The 18,983-nt window shown below is 27.1% G+C and overlaps 2 protein-coding genes across 2 annotated transcripts; one reads left to right on the forward strand and one right to left on the reverse strand.

Annotated features, from left to right (window-relative positions):
• Nucleotides 1-8,981: 8,981 nt before the first annotated feature.
• On the forward strand, nucleotides 8,982-12,116 carry LOC101254154 (MYB-like transcription factor EOBI). Its single transcript, XM_004232259.5, has 3 exons — nucleotides 8,982-9,207; nucleotides 9,282-9,411; nucleotides 11,583-12,116. The coding sequence occupies exons 1-3, from the start codon at nucleotides 9,072-9,074 to the stop codon at nucleotides 11,926-11,928; spliced, it is 612 nt and encodes a 203-aa protein (XP_004232307.1). The 5' UTR covers nucleotides 8,982-9,071; the 3' UTR covers nucleotides 11,929-12,116.
• Nucleotides 12,117-15,357: 3,241 nt separating this feature from the next.
• Nucleotides 15,358-17,444, reverse strand: LOC101253852 (glucan endo-1,3-beta-glucosidase, acidic-like). Its single transcript, XM_004232258.5, has 2 exons — nucleotides 17,228-17,444; nucleotides 15,358-16,520 (listed from the first exon to the last, which is right to left on the reverse strand). The coding sequence occupies exons 1-2, from the start codon at nucleotides 17,367-17,369 to the stop codon at nucleotides 15,574-15,576; spliced, it is 1,089 nt and encodes a 362-aa protein (XP_004232306.2). The 5' UTR covers nucleotides 17,370-17,444; the 3' UTR covers nucleotides 15,358-15,573.
• Between the last annotated feature and the right edge of the window lie 1,539 nt (nucleotides 17,445-18,983).

Here is an 18,983-nt window from a genome sequence, read left to right on the forward strand (position 1 = left end):
TGAGACAATCTTTTTGAATTGCAAGTTTGCAACTCCAAAGAGGACATTACTACTACAAGGTATTGTTGATTCTTCCTATTGTACTGATAAATAAAGTGATTATCTTGATGTTGTCTATTTAGAGAATTGCTAGAAATATATTTTAAAATTTTATTTTTCGTTTAATATTATCGATAAAGGGAAGAAAAACAAGTATCTTAAGAAAAAAGTGTATATTGATTATATAATATTACATTGGACCTTGCAATATAAAATATAAGAATTAAAACACGTAATATGAAAATAAAATATATATTTATAAGAAATCATGACGTCATTCAATGTTTGCAAAAAAAAATTTGGGGTGAGTTTCGGAACGGGGTTTACTAAAAAAGCTTTGGAGTGTAAATTTGAAGGCATTAATTCATAAAGCATAAATTTTAAAATGTGAGGTGTAAGTCTCGAGAATAAAAACGTAAGTACAGACATTTTTTTTTTTTAATTTTTTTTACTTTAAATCGTATTTTTTTTAACTGTTGGTGTAATGATATTTCTCAAACAGTGATTATAATACTTTTTTCTTCATTATTAATTATTAATACTTATCTCAAATGAAATGCATAATACAATTTCTATATATTATAGGTTATTTGTAAAATCATTCAAAATTTGCTTTTGCTTATTTTATTAGGGGATAAGGCACAAGTATCCCTTTAATCTATGTCCAAAATTTCAGAAACACACTTATACTATATTAAGGTCCTATTATCCTGAACTTATTTTATAAATAAATTTCTACCTCTTTTCGTCTTATGTGGCACTATCTTGTGGGCCCAATGTGTGTTGACATTTTTTTTCAAACTAATGCCGAAAAGGGGTAGAAAATTATTTGTAAAATAAGTTTAGGGGCTATAGGAATTAAGTATAGTATAAGTGTGTCTCTGAGATTTCAGGCATAGGTTATGCATTTTCCCTTTTATTAGTAATAAAACTACAAAATTGAATATATATGAAACCCCGTAGATTCATGAGACTTACGCCCCCGTGTCTCGGCGCATATACCTAGCTCAACTGTATAAAATGTCTCGTCTCACGCTCCTACCTTTTTAAATACTTGTCATTAGTAATTTGATGTGTTACTTATCTACATGATTATACAAAAAATTACAAGAAGCGACAAAATATTTAATTTTTTAGAAAACATATGCATAGTTATTATAGCACAACTATAAAATAATTTTTATTATATCTATGCACTTTTTTTTTATACAACATACTCTTTTTTTTAAAAAAGAAAAAAAAGGATGAGGTACTCCTCGTCATATAAGCTTACAAAAAATTCTAGAATATATAATTAGAGGTAATCAAATAAAATTTAACTAGGTCGAATATAAAGTTATCCTTCTTCACTCGAATTTTAATATTGGGCTTACTAACTATATCATTATTCAAGGTGGAAGTAACCTTAGAAGGAAAGTTTATGGCCTCGGTGAAGAAGGCCATAACTGTACACATGAATGATTATAGTAACACCAATGATTCTAGAAATAGGAATTTCAACACCTTCATGTTTGAAATTGCACCTATAACTGTACACATGAATCATTCTTTTCGATAAATAATTTTTAATTATTAATTAAAAAATAAAAAATAACTAAAAAGATGACTTATTTATGTATTTTGTTAATTGATTTCTAATATAATAGATCATGTCATATATTTTAGAGACAATAATATATTAATTAAAAATCAATAAATAGATATACACAAAAATAAAAGTATGATGTTTTTTATCTTCATTCATTCGCATAATAATAACAACAATAATATAATAATAATAATAATAATAAATTTAATTAACAAAAAATGCTTAATTGAACTTTTTATTATATTGGTTAATAGAGTTTCATAACTTCATTTCTGCTTAATTGAACTTTTTATTAACATTTGATTGAGAATGTGTTATTTCTGAAAAAATACTAGCTTATAAGCATGAAAAAAATAAAAGCTAGAGAAAAGAAAATTTTTACTTTAATATTGATAAAAATAATTTTGAAATTGACTAACCAAATACAAAATACAAAATGTTAATTTTCAAAAAGAACTAAAAAGCAAAAAAATATTTATGACCAAAAGATACTAGCAAATTTTGAAAGTGGGTGTAACAAACTTTAAAGTTGAACCACTTTAAAAATCCTTTCCATTTTTGGTAAGTGGTACTGGCAGCAAGTCTCTTGAGAAGTCATAGTCATAGTAGATACATAGAAGATTGATTAATAGTGCCCTTGGAGTATTATGAATTAGGTATAATCATTTGTCATCCATAACATTTTTCTTTAAAAAAAAAAATTTATCAAAGAAAGACAACAAGGGGACAAAATAATAAAAATACTTCAAATTTGAAAAGTATGGTTTACACTAAATTAATGAATCTTTAAAACAAGACTAATTCCTAACAAATCTCACATCTAAATGGTGCTCCTTTTGGATAATGCAAGCATTATTAACCACTCATTTATCCTAGGTATTAATGGACTTGTCTTCATAATTATTTTATTCCCAAATATATAAAGCTTGACACTTCATATTAAAAAGTTATTTGGTAGTAATATTACTCTCAACTTAATTTTTTTTATTCTTTTTGTGATCATAAATGAATGATATTTTTGTAGGGATATACAAATATTAATTGGACATAAACCAAATTTATAGACGTAAATTGACAGCTTATTTTAAATTGCTTTTTAAAAGAAGATTGACAATATACATGATTACATTTTTAGATTAGAATCCAAGGGAAAAGGAGAAAATAGAAAAAGAGAAATAGATGTGGGAATAAAGCAGTAAAAAGTGGGTAAAGGTCCGTGAAAAACTGACACGTGGCCCATAAACTGTGTTGCCACTTTTTTCAACTAACCATAACATAATTTTTAACTAAAATTCTATATTTATATTAAAACATTCACGTGATATATACTCGCTCCGTTAAAAAAAAAAACTTCTCAATTTTATAATTATGTCAAAATATTTTATAATATTGTGATTTTAAATATATCGTACAAAAAGATGAAATTATGGTATTTAAAAAAGGGAAAAAAGTAATTTTTTTAATTAAATAAATATAAAAGATGATCATTATTTTTTACACGAAAAAAGCAACTTTCCTTATTTATTTATTTTCTCTATAAACTAATTTCGTAAATCAACTTAAAATCTTATTTATTTATTTTCTCTATCTCAAATTATCTGTTGTGATTTTTTTTACAAGATATCTTTAAAATATTCATTCTATCCTTAATTATTTGTCTATCTTGACAAATAAAAAAAAGAACATTTTTTTTCTAATATACCTTCAATTTATTGCTTAGAAAAAAAAATAAAACTTTTTGAAAATCTAAATTTTTAATTCATTCAATTCATAATTAATAAGATAAGATAGTAAACCCACTATATTAATCATTATTCTTTTAATAGGTGTGTCAATTTAAAAATAAACAAATAATTAACCACAAAAAAGTATCAATTAGGAGATTTGCTTTTTTAAAAAAATAAAATAAAATTATAGTAACTGTTTTACTATATTTCGTATGTACTCCTCGTGTCTTCGATTTTACATTCGATGGCCTTTTTAAGGTATTTGTACTTCTCTCTAGGACAATAAAAATAGCATTAATTAAGGTTTTGGTCATATTGGCAATCAGTTTATGTTTACTTCACAAGGTGGTTATGGTTAAAGACCGTTAAAATGGGAGTATATTAGATTGGTAAATATGTATAAGTAATTAATAATATGATAAAAAGTAAATTAGCTAGCATGATATTCAATGTTAAATTTGACTAAAAGTACATATTTTTCTCCCCAATCCATGTATACACAAAATAATAAATAATCAAACGTAAATTTAAAATTTGAAAAAAATGTTATATTATACGATACGTAATTATAAAAAAGCTTAATTTTTCCCTAAATGCTATGTTTGGATGATTTGTGCGTATCATAAACGATCCGCCACGATCATCTATCGTTTTAATTTAAATTCTAATATAAATTATCCAAATACTCGATTGACCCACAGTAAATACTCTACAAAACATGTAATTCACATTTCAACACCATTTTCACATTTCTTTTTATGTTGGTCTACTTCCATTTAGACTGATTGGGATTTAGATGTAATTTCAGAAGGATTCAATTCACAAAATGGTTATGAAATGATTTTCTTGTGGTGGTTGAAATTAATTATATGGCAGTGTTCAATGAAGCAATAATTATTGTTCAAATACGCCACAGGATTGACTGTTTTAATAGTATTTTGATTATAAGGTCGATATTGACTTTAAGACATTTAAGTAACTTATGATGGACGCAAAAAAGGTCAAATCGTAAATCCAAAAAGTTCTTCTAGTACTTTAGCAATATTCACGTAACGCAAAGCAAACACAAAAATTATATTTATTGATCTAATTATAATTTAGATAGTTGCGCTTCATAACAAATATAAATATGTATATTTCGCTATACATATATAAAAGAAAGCAATTAAATAATTTTGATACACATGTATAAAGACAACAATTATATAATCTGCTTTGGTATACCTATACAAAAAGATCAATAGTATACTCCATATTTGTATAAACCGAAAAAGAGAGAAAAACAAAAGAAAACTGGTTACGAAAAAAATCATATTTGTATAATCATAAATGTATAAGACGAAAATATATGAATTTGTATTTGTATGTACTATTTTCTCTCGCTTTATACAAACACAAACGCAATATATACATTTGTGTTTTTATAAAGTGAGAGAGGTGAGTGAGCGAACGAGATCTGGAAGAGGGTAGAGAGGGAAACGAAAATATATGTATATATATACAATTTTCTCTCATTTTATACAAACACAAACGCATTTTATATATGATTTGCATTTTTGTATTAAGTGAACGAGGCGAGTGAGTGTGGGCGAGCGAGATCTAAGAGAGGGGAACAAAAATATATGTATATATATAATTTTCACTCGTTTTATACAAATACAAACGCATTTAATACCGTTGCTTTCGTATAAAAGCGAGAGAGCCGAGGAAGAGAACTAGAGTGGTGGGTGAGAATCACTAGGAGAGAAGCAAAATAACAACAGTTTGTTATGAAATATAATTAAATCAAACTATATTTATAGCATTTAATTTGAATTATAATATATATATATATATATATATACACATACTTTATACTTCTTTATGACCAAATTTTATTTATATTATATAGAGTAAAATAAATATACTTTAGAACTAGTGCTAACATATTATCTGCCTTTTTTGTAAGAATAAAATAAAATAAAATTCTATTTTAATTTAAGTGAGTTACTCGTCCTCCTTTTTTTGGGATATGACAATATAGATATGTCTTAATTACTCTTGCGTTATAGAAGTAATTAAGAAAACTCTCTAAAAGATCACTAGCTAAAATCGAACAGTTTAAAGCAAGTTTGAAAAAGAAAATGTATCGAAGAAAAGAATAACATTAATCCATGCTAACAAGATATCAAGCATAATATAAAAGAAGAGTGATACCAAAGTAAAAGAGGTAACATGAGATACATGGATCGGACATAAAACATTTGTTATAAGAGAATATTTCTATTAATAAAATAATTATGCTAAAGTAGGAAACTAAATATACTCGACAATCTCTCAACTTATATCTTAATTTTAGATCTTCATCACACTTTCAACAAGTCAAAGAAGTATCATATCTTATTTAATCACCGATCTTCAGTTCTCAATTTTTTTTCAGTCCGGCTCTTCCTCCGTGCAAACCTGCATAGCCAAGTTCTTGCACCTCCTAATTCATGCATTATACATTTCTATTCACATGTCCGAATTATCTACCTTGTTTCCTCAGCTTGTCTAACACACAGATCGAGGTCATTCTACCTTATTTCGAATGTCTTCGTTTTTAATATTATCTCTCCTAGTATGTACACACATACATCTGAACATCTTCACCCACATTTTTTAAAAATACATCTTTCTATATTTGTTGATCCTAACTTTCTATTTGATACATTTAAAACCATTAATAAATTTAAATGACAGTTTGATACGTGTACTTGGTACGTTGGCATCTAATTAATTTAAAATCACAAAATTAAAAATTATCACTTATTCTCTTAAACCCTAAATAATCAACATCAAGCTTTTATTTTAGATAATTACATGTATAAATATACTTATAAGTGACTGGAAAAAAAATATTTCATTAATTATTCAAGGAGCTAGGAATATGATTAGAGCAAGATTACCAAAATTAGGCTTCGATACAAAACTAATAAACGTAACTAGCTGGTCTTGAAGTTCAATTTAATGTGCATAATTAATTTCAAAATTCCAGGATGCATTATGCGTGTCTGTACATTGAACTAGGAGGAGTATGATAGTTCAAACTAATTAAAGGGAATCACATGTAATTAACATGCTCCTTTTGCCTAACTTCTCTATTTAACTTTAATTTTGCACGATTCTCTTTAATTTAATTAATTTCTTAACGAGGAAGAGGATTCTTACTTGGATACGAATTAGTAACGGCAAAATTAACTCATATTTTGGTAACCCGCCCAATTCACTCATTTATTAATAGCTTGGGTGATTGATTTTTTTGGATGGGTAAAATATGAATACATACCCGTATTTAATCCATAAAAATATGAATATTCATGGGTTAGCCTAATGGATTTAACTCTCAACTTTTATTCACCCAAAATTTATAATATCTGTAAAAATGTTGTAAAATAATGTCTCTCTCTCTCATTTTTTTTTTTAATTTCAATGTTCTTATTATTCTTCTCTATAACTGAAGAGGTAAAAGTCCAAAAAAGTATATACTATATTACATGTAAAGTAAGTGAATCATGTATTAGTATTGATATTGTGTAAAGTTCATCAAGCACTCTTTTACGTCTAAAATGGAAATGTTCATTCGCTTTAAATTAAAAATATTTTTCCTTGTTATTACATAAATTTATTTTATATCTAAAAGTTATATGATTTTTTTGTTGACTTTGATTATACAATAAAACTAAATAAAGTATTTTTAACTTTATTCATCTAAGAAAAAAAAACATTTTATCCATGTTTAATTCTAAAATAAAGTAATTTACTCATGAAAATATGAATAGACTTGTATTTTACCCAATCTATTTGTTATTCAACTCATTTTCACCCATATAAAAATAGGCGGGTTGAATTATTATCCATTTTATATTGATTCATTTTCAATCTGTCCAATTAATCCAACCCATTTATTTACCACCATTAATACGAGCCAACAATAATAACATATTCAATATAATTTCATCACTGAATTTGAAGAGAATTGTGTTTAGGCAGACTTTTATTTTTATTTTGCAAAGGTAGAGACAAACCCATAAACCAATTTTTTCTCTTTGGCTATATATATTATTATTATTACTACTACTACTACTACTATTATTATTATTATTATTATTATTATTATTATTATTATTATTATTATTATATGGAAAAAGCTATTATATATGTGAATACGTCCGGTAGATGTGCAATTTGCGTGCGGCATGTACGTCGTGCAATAGTTTCATTAATTCAGATATTAGTATATAAATCTATTGAATTTAATTAACCTTTATATGGACTAATTTAATCACAAGTTAATAAACCGTAGCAAATATTAATTAGTAAATATAACATAGTGTTAAAGTTCTATGCATAGATATAGAGATCACCATCGATATATAAAAGGTCAACTTTCACATATTGCAAATAAAAAATTCATATTTGTATGCTATAGCAAAGTTTGCATAATTGCGCTCCATAGCAAACACAAAACTTTATAATTCGCTATATATATTCAATTGTATAATTCGCTGGCCTAAATTATATAATTCGCTGGCCTATTTTCGTTGCAATTGTATAATTCGCTATCCTATTTCACTACAATTGTATAATGCACAATTGTATAATTCGCTGCCTATTTCGCTGCAATATTTTTATAAAATTTACTTTGCATACAATTGAATCGAATTAAAATATATGTATATTGCATAATTATAAGTGTATAGCAAGAAAATATATGTTTTTCTCTCGCTTTATACAAAAACAGAAACACAATATATACACTTCTGTTGTATAAAGCTAGAGAAAATTGTATTTCACTGCAATTGTATAATTCGTTGACCTTTTTCTCTGCAATATTTGTAAAATTTGCATTTGTCTACAATTGAATTGAAGTATATGTTTTTGCATGTGTATATACAATTTTCTCTCGCTTTATACAAAACAGAAACATAAATTATACACTTCTGTGTATAAAGCGAGAGAGGCGAGCAGAGGGAGAGTGACGAGCGAGAATGGGAGAGTGACGAGTGAGATTTTTGGGAGAGAGGCGCCTGGCAAATTTTGGCTAACGTTTGCTATGGAGCACAATTAAATCAAACTCTAGCTACTCCATTTATTTTAGATTATTAGTTTGGTATTATATACAATTTTCCCTATATAAAAATATTGTGCGATTAAATAACTAAAAGGTACATATAAAGTTTTATACATTGAAAATACGTAAAATATATACAAAATAATTCATTGATAATGTAAAAAAAAGTTACACTTCAATTTAAATCTAATGTGAAATTATTGGGGTTTCTATGCATAAATAGCTAGTTTCCTTGTTTACTTATTAAAAGCAACACTAATATTATACACTTTAAATAAATTTAACTGTCAGCGTATATAATTGATCAAATCGAACTAATTAATTAGTAAGCACTAGCTCGTTGTGACCATGCACGCACACATCGTTGGCTGTTATTTATGCTCGTCAATTAACGATAACGACGATTAAGTATAAGTAAGAACTTTATAGTATATAAATTATTTAGCGCAAGTTAGGTTAAAAGTTAAAAGACTTAATTACTGTTTTAAAATCTCATTTTAGTTGTCCCCTATAAATATCAGCCCCAACTAACGTTAGTTCCTCGTCAAAATCTCCAACTACAAAAAAAAAAAAAACTTTTTTCTTCACATCCCATTCCTCTTCTCTTCTTTATTATATAAAAAAAATGGATAAAAGAACATGTGATTCTCAAGATGTTGAAGTTAGGAAAGGTCCTTGGACTATGGAAGAAGATTTGATTCTCATCAATTACATTGCTAATCATGGTGAAGGTGTTTGGAATTCCCTCGCTCGATCCGCTGGTACTAATTGATCGTCATGTTTAGATTGGGGCTTAATTATGTTGTATATATTTAATTTTTTTCGTGTGTAATAGGTTTGAAGCGTACTGGAAAAAGTTGTAGACTTAGATGGCTTAATTATCTCCGACCTGATGTTCGGAGGGGAAATATTACACCGGAGGAACAATTGTTGATCATGGAACTACATGCCAAGTGGGGAAACCGGTGAGTTGATTTCTTTTTCTAGCTAGGGTTTTGATAATTAAATAAAATGATGAAATTATATAAAAGAAAATTTGGAAAATTGTAGAAATTTCTCCTTCATTTTTTTAAAAATGAAAAATAAAAAAAATCTCCCATGTGTTTGTATGTGTTGGATGGATAAAGAGGAATTGTCCCAAAATCTCTTAGAACTAGATTTGACATCATGAAAGAGAGTGATGGGGAATTTACAACGTGTTTAATGTAACCTAAAGTTTGGATTTTTTATTTATTTATGATTTCTTATTGGGTGTCAAAAGTATTCTTCTTAATAATTAATTTTTTTTATTGAGGATTAACTCATTTTCCCTTCTTTTCTTCCCTAAAATTTGTTGAAATCCTTAGTTTTTTTCCATTCAAAAAATTAATCCGATCATAATATCAAATTTATAATGAATAGACCTAATCTTCTATTACTCCTATCATTTTTTATCTTACTTTTATTTTTAATTTGTTTCAAAAAGTCTCTGTTATTGTTATTTTTTTAACAAAATTTTAATTCTAAATTTTCGTATGATATTTTTAAGATCACAATATTTTAATATATTACACATGTCTTTAGTTTATAATACATAATTCAAAAAAAAAATCTTAAAGTAACATATTTAAACAAAATCAAAGAAAGAAAAATTAAAACGGATAGGGTATTTTTGTCCCAACATAATTATTATTTTTTTGTTTTACGGCTTTGATTTGACAGTCGAAAAATCTTTAAGCTTAATCATGTAAAGTATATTCTATCCATATTAATTAACATGCACAAATTACAAAATTAAAACATGTCACCCCTACATTAAATTTTGTCAATTTATTATTCTCTCTTCCTATAGATATAGGTAAAATAAAAAAATATAGGTCCTCATTCAGCCACCATAATTAGTAAAGCAAGGACAATTGTTCGACAGGAATTTGGCCTTCCATTATTACCATTGAATATGACATATGAATTTAAGTTTTTGAACTTTTGCTTTTTGAGTTTTTCAAATATGTTATAATATCTCCTTAATATATATGCACTTTACACATGTGTAAAAAACAAAAATTATTTATTTTTTCATATTATCAATATATATAAAAAAATTTAAAAAATAATTACGGTCTCGGTTCTATCAAATGAAAAATGATAAGAAGCAAAGGCTTGCAAATAGCTTTGATTGAAGTAGACGGATAACTTATTGTTTTGGTTCATCACAAAAAACAAGGGGTCCTTCTTGTACCTTAGATGTTTTTAGTGTATATCGAAAATAATATTTGAAATAGAAAAAAATTCGTAAAAATTATGTTTGATACGGAGAAAGTCATTTTCCAAGTAAGTATTAGAAAGTCATTTGCTGGTATGCATGTATTTAACTGTTAAAAGGGGATTTTTTTTCTTTCAAAAACCTCTCTTTATAATCCAATTTTTTTCATAATTTTAGGATCGAGAATATGAGGTAATTATCATTTGAGCAACTCTCGGTTATCCCTCTCTATATATAGCAAAACATTGAAACTGGTTAAAATCACTTCCCCTTGAGGATAGTTTAAGTTATGTATATATAAATTAAGTTTGATATGATAACTCACAAATAGAAAGAATAACCTTTTACAATCAATTAAATTGAGCTGATAATGTAAAATATCGGTATATATAACTGAAATATGCATGTATACAAGCAGTGGGACTTCAAATATCAGCCACAGAACATGTATACAACCTCGATTCTTTACCAAAAATTAAACGTGACTTAAAAGTTTAATTTCAATATAATCTGAAATAAGTAGTTTTCATTCATTTCATATTTAGTGTCTTAATTTCACTATACACAAAGGTTAAAGAATGAAAAGAAGATAATCTGTGATCTTAAATATAATTAATAATGTATATTTTAAATTTTATTATCTTAAATTTATCAGGAAAAATATTGAAATTGAAATACTTATTAAATATATATATAAAAAAACCACTCTTCTTGTGATAAACTCAAAAAATAAAATAAGAAACGTAATTGGAAATGAAAGAAGTATATTTTAAACTAAAATGTTATATATAACATGTAATTTGCCTATTTTTTTCAGGTGGATACTATGAATTCTTTTAAAAGGTTATAATATAGACATAAAATTCCAATAAAATTAATTATTATGATATACAGGTGGTCGAAAATTGCAAAACATTTACCTGGTAGAACAGATAATGAGATAAAGAACTTATGGAGGACAAGAATTCAAAAGCACATTAAGCAAGCAGAAAACATAAACAGATTATCATCAAATATTTCGGAGAACAACAATATTCAACAAGCAAGTACAAGCCAAACATCTACTAGTCTTGCAGATTCAATGGAAACTTACTCTGGAAATAATAACAACAACAACAACAACAATAATAATAATAATATGGGAACCACTTTTCATCATCAGGGCAATTTTCCAAATGAAAATATTTGGAGCATGGAGGACCTTTGGTCCATGCAATTGCTTAATGATGCAAACAACTAATTAATAATTATCAATTAATTAATTAATTAAGCTTCTAGCTAGCTACCTACTATATGTTAAGTGTTAAGAATTCCCAATTATATTCCCATATCTATATGCTTCTTGGTGATCAGTCTCTGTGTAATACAAGTTTAAACTTTTATAACTATACTTATATATACTAATGGAATGTACATAATTTTTTTTTATCTTAATAGAATATTCTAGAAAGGTATCAAGCTTTAGCTTGCATGCAATGCATGATTTATGAAGACAGATGATTCTAGAAACAGAGAAAATATAATAATCCGATTAAATAGTATCGAACTCTAATCTCTCTGTTTTAGTTAATTTACGTGATACGGTTTAATTTTTCAAAAAAAAAAAAAACTGAAATTTCAGTGATTATTTGTACAACTATAAATCATTTTCTATAAGTAATTAAAGAGAGAAAATTTAAAATTAAATTATTTTTTATTATAAAAGTATAATATTATTTTTAAATAAAATACAATATGACTCATTAATATATACGGCTGCCCAACAAAAATTATACCGAACTAAATCCATAAGAAATCGACATGTGGAAAGGCAATATAACTATTTTGAGGAAATTAAAATTTTGCTTTTCAATAAGTTAACTATTTCTGTGCATGGCGTTGCATGTATAAAATTCGACGTGAGCCTAACTCTTTAATTACTCTTGAGAAGTCTCCACATGCTCCCTAGCACTTCACATCAACCTTTTCTCATCATAAGTATTAACTAGTCGGGATTTTAATAACTCAGTTAATTAAATTTTTTATTCTATTAATTACTCAATATTTGATGTTTTATCTTGTAATATTTTCTCTTAATAAAATAAACAGAAATGATAAATGATACATTTTCCCTACTTATCAAAATTATACTCGATGTTTATTCATAAGTTTAGCTTATTTACGCACAATATAAGGATTAAAATAGCCCAGTTATGCAAAATAACAAATAAATTTTCACCTTTAATTTTGAATTATAACACATGATTGCGTCATCCAAATATGTACTTGAAAAAAATAGAAAGAATAAGTAATAGAGAGGATATTCATCCGGTTAGGCACTTTATTAATTTTACAATATACTTGGGAGTACTTATTTTGCAAGGATATTCAACGTCATTAGATGTTCAAGAATTGGTTGTTTATTAACAATTAACAATAATCAGTATTTCCGCTAAGAAGAGTAATATATATGAAAGAGTCCTCGCAACTTGTAAGACCTCTCTCGTTCTTTGCTTATACTCAATCGAGATTTTATTAATCTTTACCCACAGATACAAATCGACACTTGTTTTCACGATTTTATTATACAATTTACACTCCCTAATACCGTTCATGGAATAGTAAAAAGTGAAAAAAGAACTTTTTTTGTCTTAAAAAAGAAAAACTTGCAAAAACAGATAACACAAACGCAAGAAGTAGATGCCCGGTGAAACCACACAATGGTGGTTAGGCAGAACATAATTACTTAAATTTCATATTCATATTAATTTCTTTTTAAGTATCTATAAATGATTAATTAGAACTCAATAAATAAAATATTGAATGACAAAAAAGACATGGAAAAATCACGAATTTTGGTAGGAATGCTTTCGCAAAAATGCGCCCATTTCATTTAATCTTTTATTTTTGTCTTCAAAATTTGTTGGTCTATAATTATTTTTTTTTATCCCAGACACTTAAAGTAAAAAATAAATAGTTGAAAATGTCCGCAGCAAAAACAAAAAATATCGCAAAGATAATTTTTTTGTTTTACAAGACATAAATTTAGTTGAAGTATATTATGTCCAGGCATAAGTCACGCGATATAAGTTACCCCTCAAGCATAAATTCAGTTGCATTTATAAATTACGTCGTAAAATAAGCCAAATTATTCCAAACACGAAAACTTTGGGGAAAAAAAAAATCAACTCTAATACTACCCAGGACAAAAGTTTAGTGGCCCAAGTTATATCACAAGACATACAAAATATGTTACATAACGTCAAATTTATTAGAAAAGTTATATTACGAATTTGAAAGATAAAAACTAAAAATTATTAACCGAACTTATTTTGTTACGGTACAAATTCACGTAAGTGGAATATTGTTGTGGGCTTTAATAGAACGAAGGTGATACGAAATATATTCCCCACAATTTTGGTCCGCCCATTATTTTTCATCACATGTTTGTCGAGGGTATAAATTATGAAGTAATAAAGTAATAAGCAAAAGGAGTTCAAAAAACTTAAAAAGATAAACTCCCCACGTGAATTATATCACATGTTGGGTTGGCCATGGTAATTTTCACCATTCCAAAAGTTTCAAAAAGTTAAAAAATAAATTATAATTATAATATATAAATAACATATTATAATTCACCATTCGTATAAAGATTTATTCATTATGAGTGTACAAAATTAAATAAGAAATAACGATTAAATTTAAAGTACTAACACCATTATATATATCATTTTCGATGTGAATTTATTTTTTGATTTTTCAACATGTTTTAGATAAAAGGCTAAATATTTTTAGAAATTTCATAACATTTTACTAATATTATTAGATTAGAGAGTAGATTAAATTAAATATTAAAAAAGTGTACTTTTGTATATGATTGTGCTCATCTAATTTGTACGTGGGCCGATAGCTCCATGGGCCTACTAATTTGGGCCGCCTACTAACCATCCGTAAGCCATTTCCACTTTTGTCTTATTTTATACTAAAATCTTTAATTTTTGCTCTCAAGACAAAATAATTTCTACTAATTTTCACATCATTAAATCCCACAAGTTACGTTCTTACTTCGAAACCATGTTAATTTTGTCCCTATAAAACGAGAATTTTCATTATTTTCCCTATGAAATCATCTTTTATCTCTATTCTCTATCTTTCTCTACGGTACTCTCTTCATTCCATCTTAAGTTAATTTTTAAGGTAAGAAAAGTAGATTAAGATATAAATTAAACTTAGTTTTTTCATTATAATCTTTATTAACTATTGTCAAATTTATTATTAAAATAAGTAAATATAATTAATCATTAATTCCAATACTAACTAATGAAGGGTAATATTGGAAAAACACTTTTAAAATAGTTTGAAAACTTCACAATTAAGTTAATTTAAAAAATAAAAAATGTCTCAAAAATTAACTTAATAAGGAACGGAGGTAGTATTATTTTTCTTAGCTTTATTATTTTATAATAAACCTGCAAACATCTTCACTAAATCGGAACATAGTTACTTGAAATGAGAAACTTAAATTTTAAAAAAGATTCATCACCGTTGAAGTCTGGTAGCGAAACTGGGAAGTTGGTACGGGCTTTGATTCGATCATGTCTAGTTCAGAAAGAAACTTCAATATTCTTTAAGACTTGTATGTGACTTCTTTTCCTTAACAATAAATCATAAAAAAAAGGGCAGACCCTAATTTTTCTTCGATAGACGAAACATCAATAAGTATATTATTATGATATTACAAACTTAAACACAACACAAACATAGATTCAACAAGATGATAAAATGTTTTTATAGCTTAAAAGCTTACAACAAACATCTTTACTAGCAAATTGAAAAACCATTATTCCTTATTATGTTACTCTTATGTTGATATTATAGCAACATAAATCCCCTTAGGCCTTAATTATCAAAAGTTCAACTGATCATATTTTGAGTTCCTGTCAGGGTAAAACAGTCCAAAATGTCTCTCAGTTTCATCCCCTCCTTTTCCTCTTTCATCAAACATTGCAAACAAAAAAGTCTCAATTTCCCTTCCAGGCTTCTTTGGAGTGCCATTTCCAACATGATTAATCACATTCGTGTAATAAGTCCGCGCATTATCAGTAGTTGCAGCAGGGTGTCCATAAGAAGGCCAACCTGTTTCCGAAACAACAATTTCCACATTAGGTGCACCAGATTTCTCCAGAGCGTAGTACATACTATCGACTAACGCGTCAAAAAGATTTTGGTAACCAGCTGAGTTTGTTCCTGAATCTGTAAACAGGGCATAGGATAGCGGTATATCTTTCGTATTATAAATGTAACTGAAATACGGGTAAATATTTACTAGCAACGGCAAATTGTTGTCTCTAAGAAGTTTCACTATTGGATCAGTGAAACCTCTCCAATCAGGATTAAACATGCTGTTTTGTGGAGGCCATGTATTTGTTAACAAGGCTGAATATGTCGCGGTTGAGACTTTGATTTGATCTTGCAATCCTGCTTCTACTATCGCGTTATGAACATTTTCAATAGCAGGACCAACAAATGTAGCAAGTTGTACGTTCTTTATTGGGCTGATTTCATTTCCAACCGCGATATACCTGAATTTAACACTAGGGAAATAGGCTTTTATGTTATTGTTTACCCAATTTCTTGCTTGATTTGGATCTTGTGCTAGTGTTTTGACATGTTCATTTGGGACATCAACAAGGACTTCAATGTTACTTCCCCTTAGAGCATTATAAACATTTGTGTCTGGATAATAAATTCTTATTTTATTGATACCATTGGCATGACAATGATTTACAACATCATATTCTGATGGCAAATTATCAGCCATTCTTCCATAACATACCCCAACAGAGTATACTCCTGCAATATTTGAAACAATAATTTAGCAAAAAAAAAAAAAAAGAGATCCAAATTAAATCTCAACTTATTATTAATTTGTACTAGATGTGACATGAATAGATAAAAATGACTTTTAACTTATATATATGTACATCGGCAAACGTAAGGAATTTCTATCTTCGCTATCTAGGTTGAGCCAATCATTTTTAAAATTACAAATCTCATTTAATTTTAAATTTAAAAATGAAATGCTCCCTCCGTCGCGTTTTATATGTCATGCCGTTCTATAATCATATATTGCCTATTATATCCTTGATAGTAGTTAATTAATCTTGAAAATATATTCATCATTTATTATAAAGTTGACTTATGAAAACATTAAATAAGGATAGAAAGGTAAAATTATATCATTTCTTAATGCAAATGCATAATAAAAAGATGTCATATAAAATAGGACGGAGGGAGTAGTGCTAAAACATTATTGATGTATAAGTTAAAAAGACCTAATAATATTTTTAGATCATTAAAATCTAAAAGCTAAGATTCGTTACACGCTACAATAAGTTAATATTTGACATGATAATATATAAAATATTTATATAAATGGTATATATTGCTTAAACTCTAATTATATATATATCAAAAACATTCACAAAGAATAGAATGAACCTAAATGTTTTTTTTAAAAATTTCATATAAATTGAGACACAAGAAATATTTTGAGAGACCTGTTATTTGGAGGCCACACATTAATAGTATAAACAATGCAACCATAGGTACAATAGAGAAACTCTTGGTGAAGAGAAAAAGAAGAGACATTATGAAAATGTAACAAGAAAGTTTCAAATGGAGAATTAATGTGAATAACATAATCAAACAATTGCTTCTTATATAGAGAAGAAGCACTAGATTTAGAAGCAAATTCTGGGAACCTAAAGTTACTAATTTTCCAGTCAAGCACTGTCGATAGTAGACCTACTAAAGACTTTTTCCAAACAAGTAATGGAAAAATAAATGGAAAGACTGGAAAATTGAGCAAATTGCTGAAATTTTAGTCATCTATATTAATTATTATGGGTCATTAGGTGTGGCCAGTAAGAAGGCAACTTAATTGTATACTTCGGTTTATTTTTTCTTGTTAATTATCCTCTGAGTAATTTTTTTTACTTTTAATGGTTACTAGTAAAATAGTATGTCAATTGTTGTACCTTAAAAGATATGTCAAAGTCAAATATGACAAGTTAAAACGAATGTAAGGAATATTGATTTTTATATAGCAAAAAAATATTAAGTTATTCATGTATAAATTAATATAATATTTATTTAGTAATTTAGTAACTCGCAAATAATACAAATAATCAATAGATATATATAATTAATATCTAATTCTAAGTTTATAACTAAATATCAAATGGCATGTATGTGTAGTGGTTGTTCTTGACTTGGAAATTTTTCAAACTCACAGAATAGTTTTTTACTTTATAATTAGGCTGGTTTCATGATACCCCCGGGTCAGCAGCTAACACTCATTGAATGAGATCCTATTAGAATAAAGGGAAAATTACGCAATAAATACTATTTGATTACTCATCATAGCTATAGTTTGTTATAATTATCATTTGCGACTAATTATATATTAATTATGTGGATTGACTTCAAATTTTGTATAATTAGTCATATTTGTATAAGTATAATTCGCCAGAATATAAAAATACATATGTATAATATACAATTATTCAACCTATATACATATACAATTCATCTCTGTCCCACTCTTTGCCCTCTCTCGTTCGCCTCTCTCCTCCCTCTCCCAATCTTGTTTGCCCTATATACAAATGTATATGTATAATATACAATTATATATATATATATATATATATATATATATATATATATACACACACACACCCACACACACAATTTACCTCTGTCCCACTCTCTACCCTCTCTCGCTCGTCTCTCTCCTTCCTCTCCCAATCTCTCTTTTCATATATACAAATACATATGTATAATATACAATTATCTAACCAATAAACATATACAATTCACCTTTCTCCCACTCTTTTCCCCTCTCTCTCACCTCTCTCTTCTCTCTCGCAGACTCGCTCGTTTCTCTCCTCCATATAACATATAGCTAAAATTATAATTATCAAACTATGACTATGAAGAGTAATTAATTATTTTAAAGTGGATATATGTGAAAGTTTTTCAAGAATAAGTAAGCATAACGACACACTATTCCTACTACACATATAGTATTGTTTTATGAGTAATTATTAGTTGTGAAATTAGATTTTAGGCCTAATTCATATTTCAAAAGTTAATTTAGAGTAAGGATGATTGTACAAGTCTTCTAAGGAGTCCATTTTTTCATTAATTATTAATATAAGACTTTTGTCATTCTTTAACAATGATCAATCTCGTGCAGAAATGATGAAAAATATTTAGTACAATCTCTTAAACTCCCCTCACACTATACACAAA

Source organism: Solanum lycopersicum, chromosome 2 (assembly GCF_036512215.1).
Source record: "Solanum lycopersicum chromosome 2, SLM_r2.1".
Classification (NCBI taxonomy): Eukaryota; Viridiplantae; Streptophyta; class Magnoliopsida; order Solanales; family Solanaceae; genus Solanum; species Solanum lycopersicum.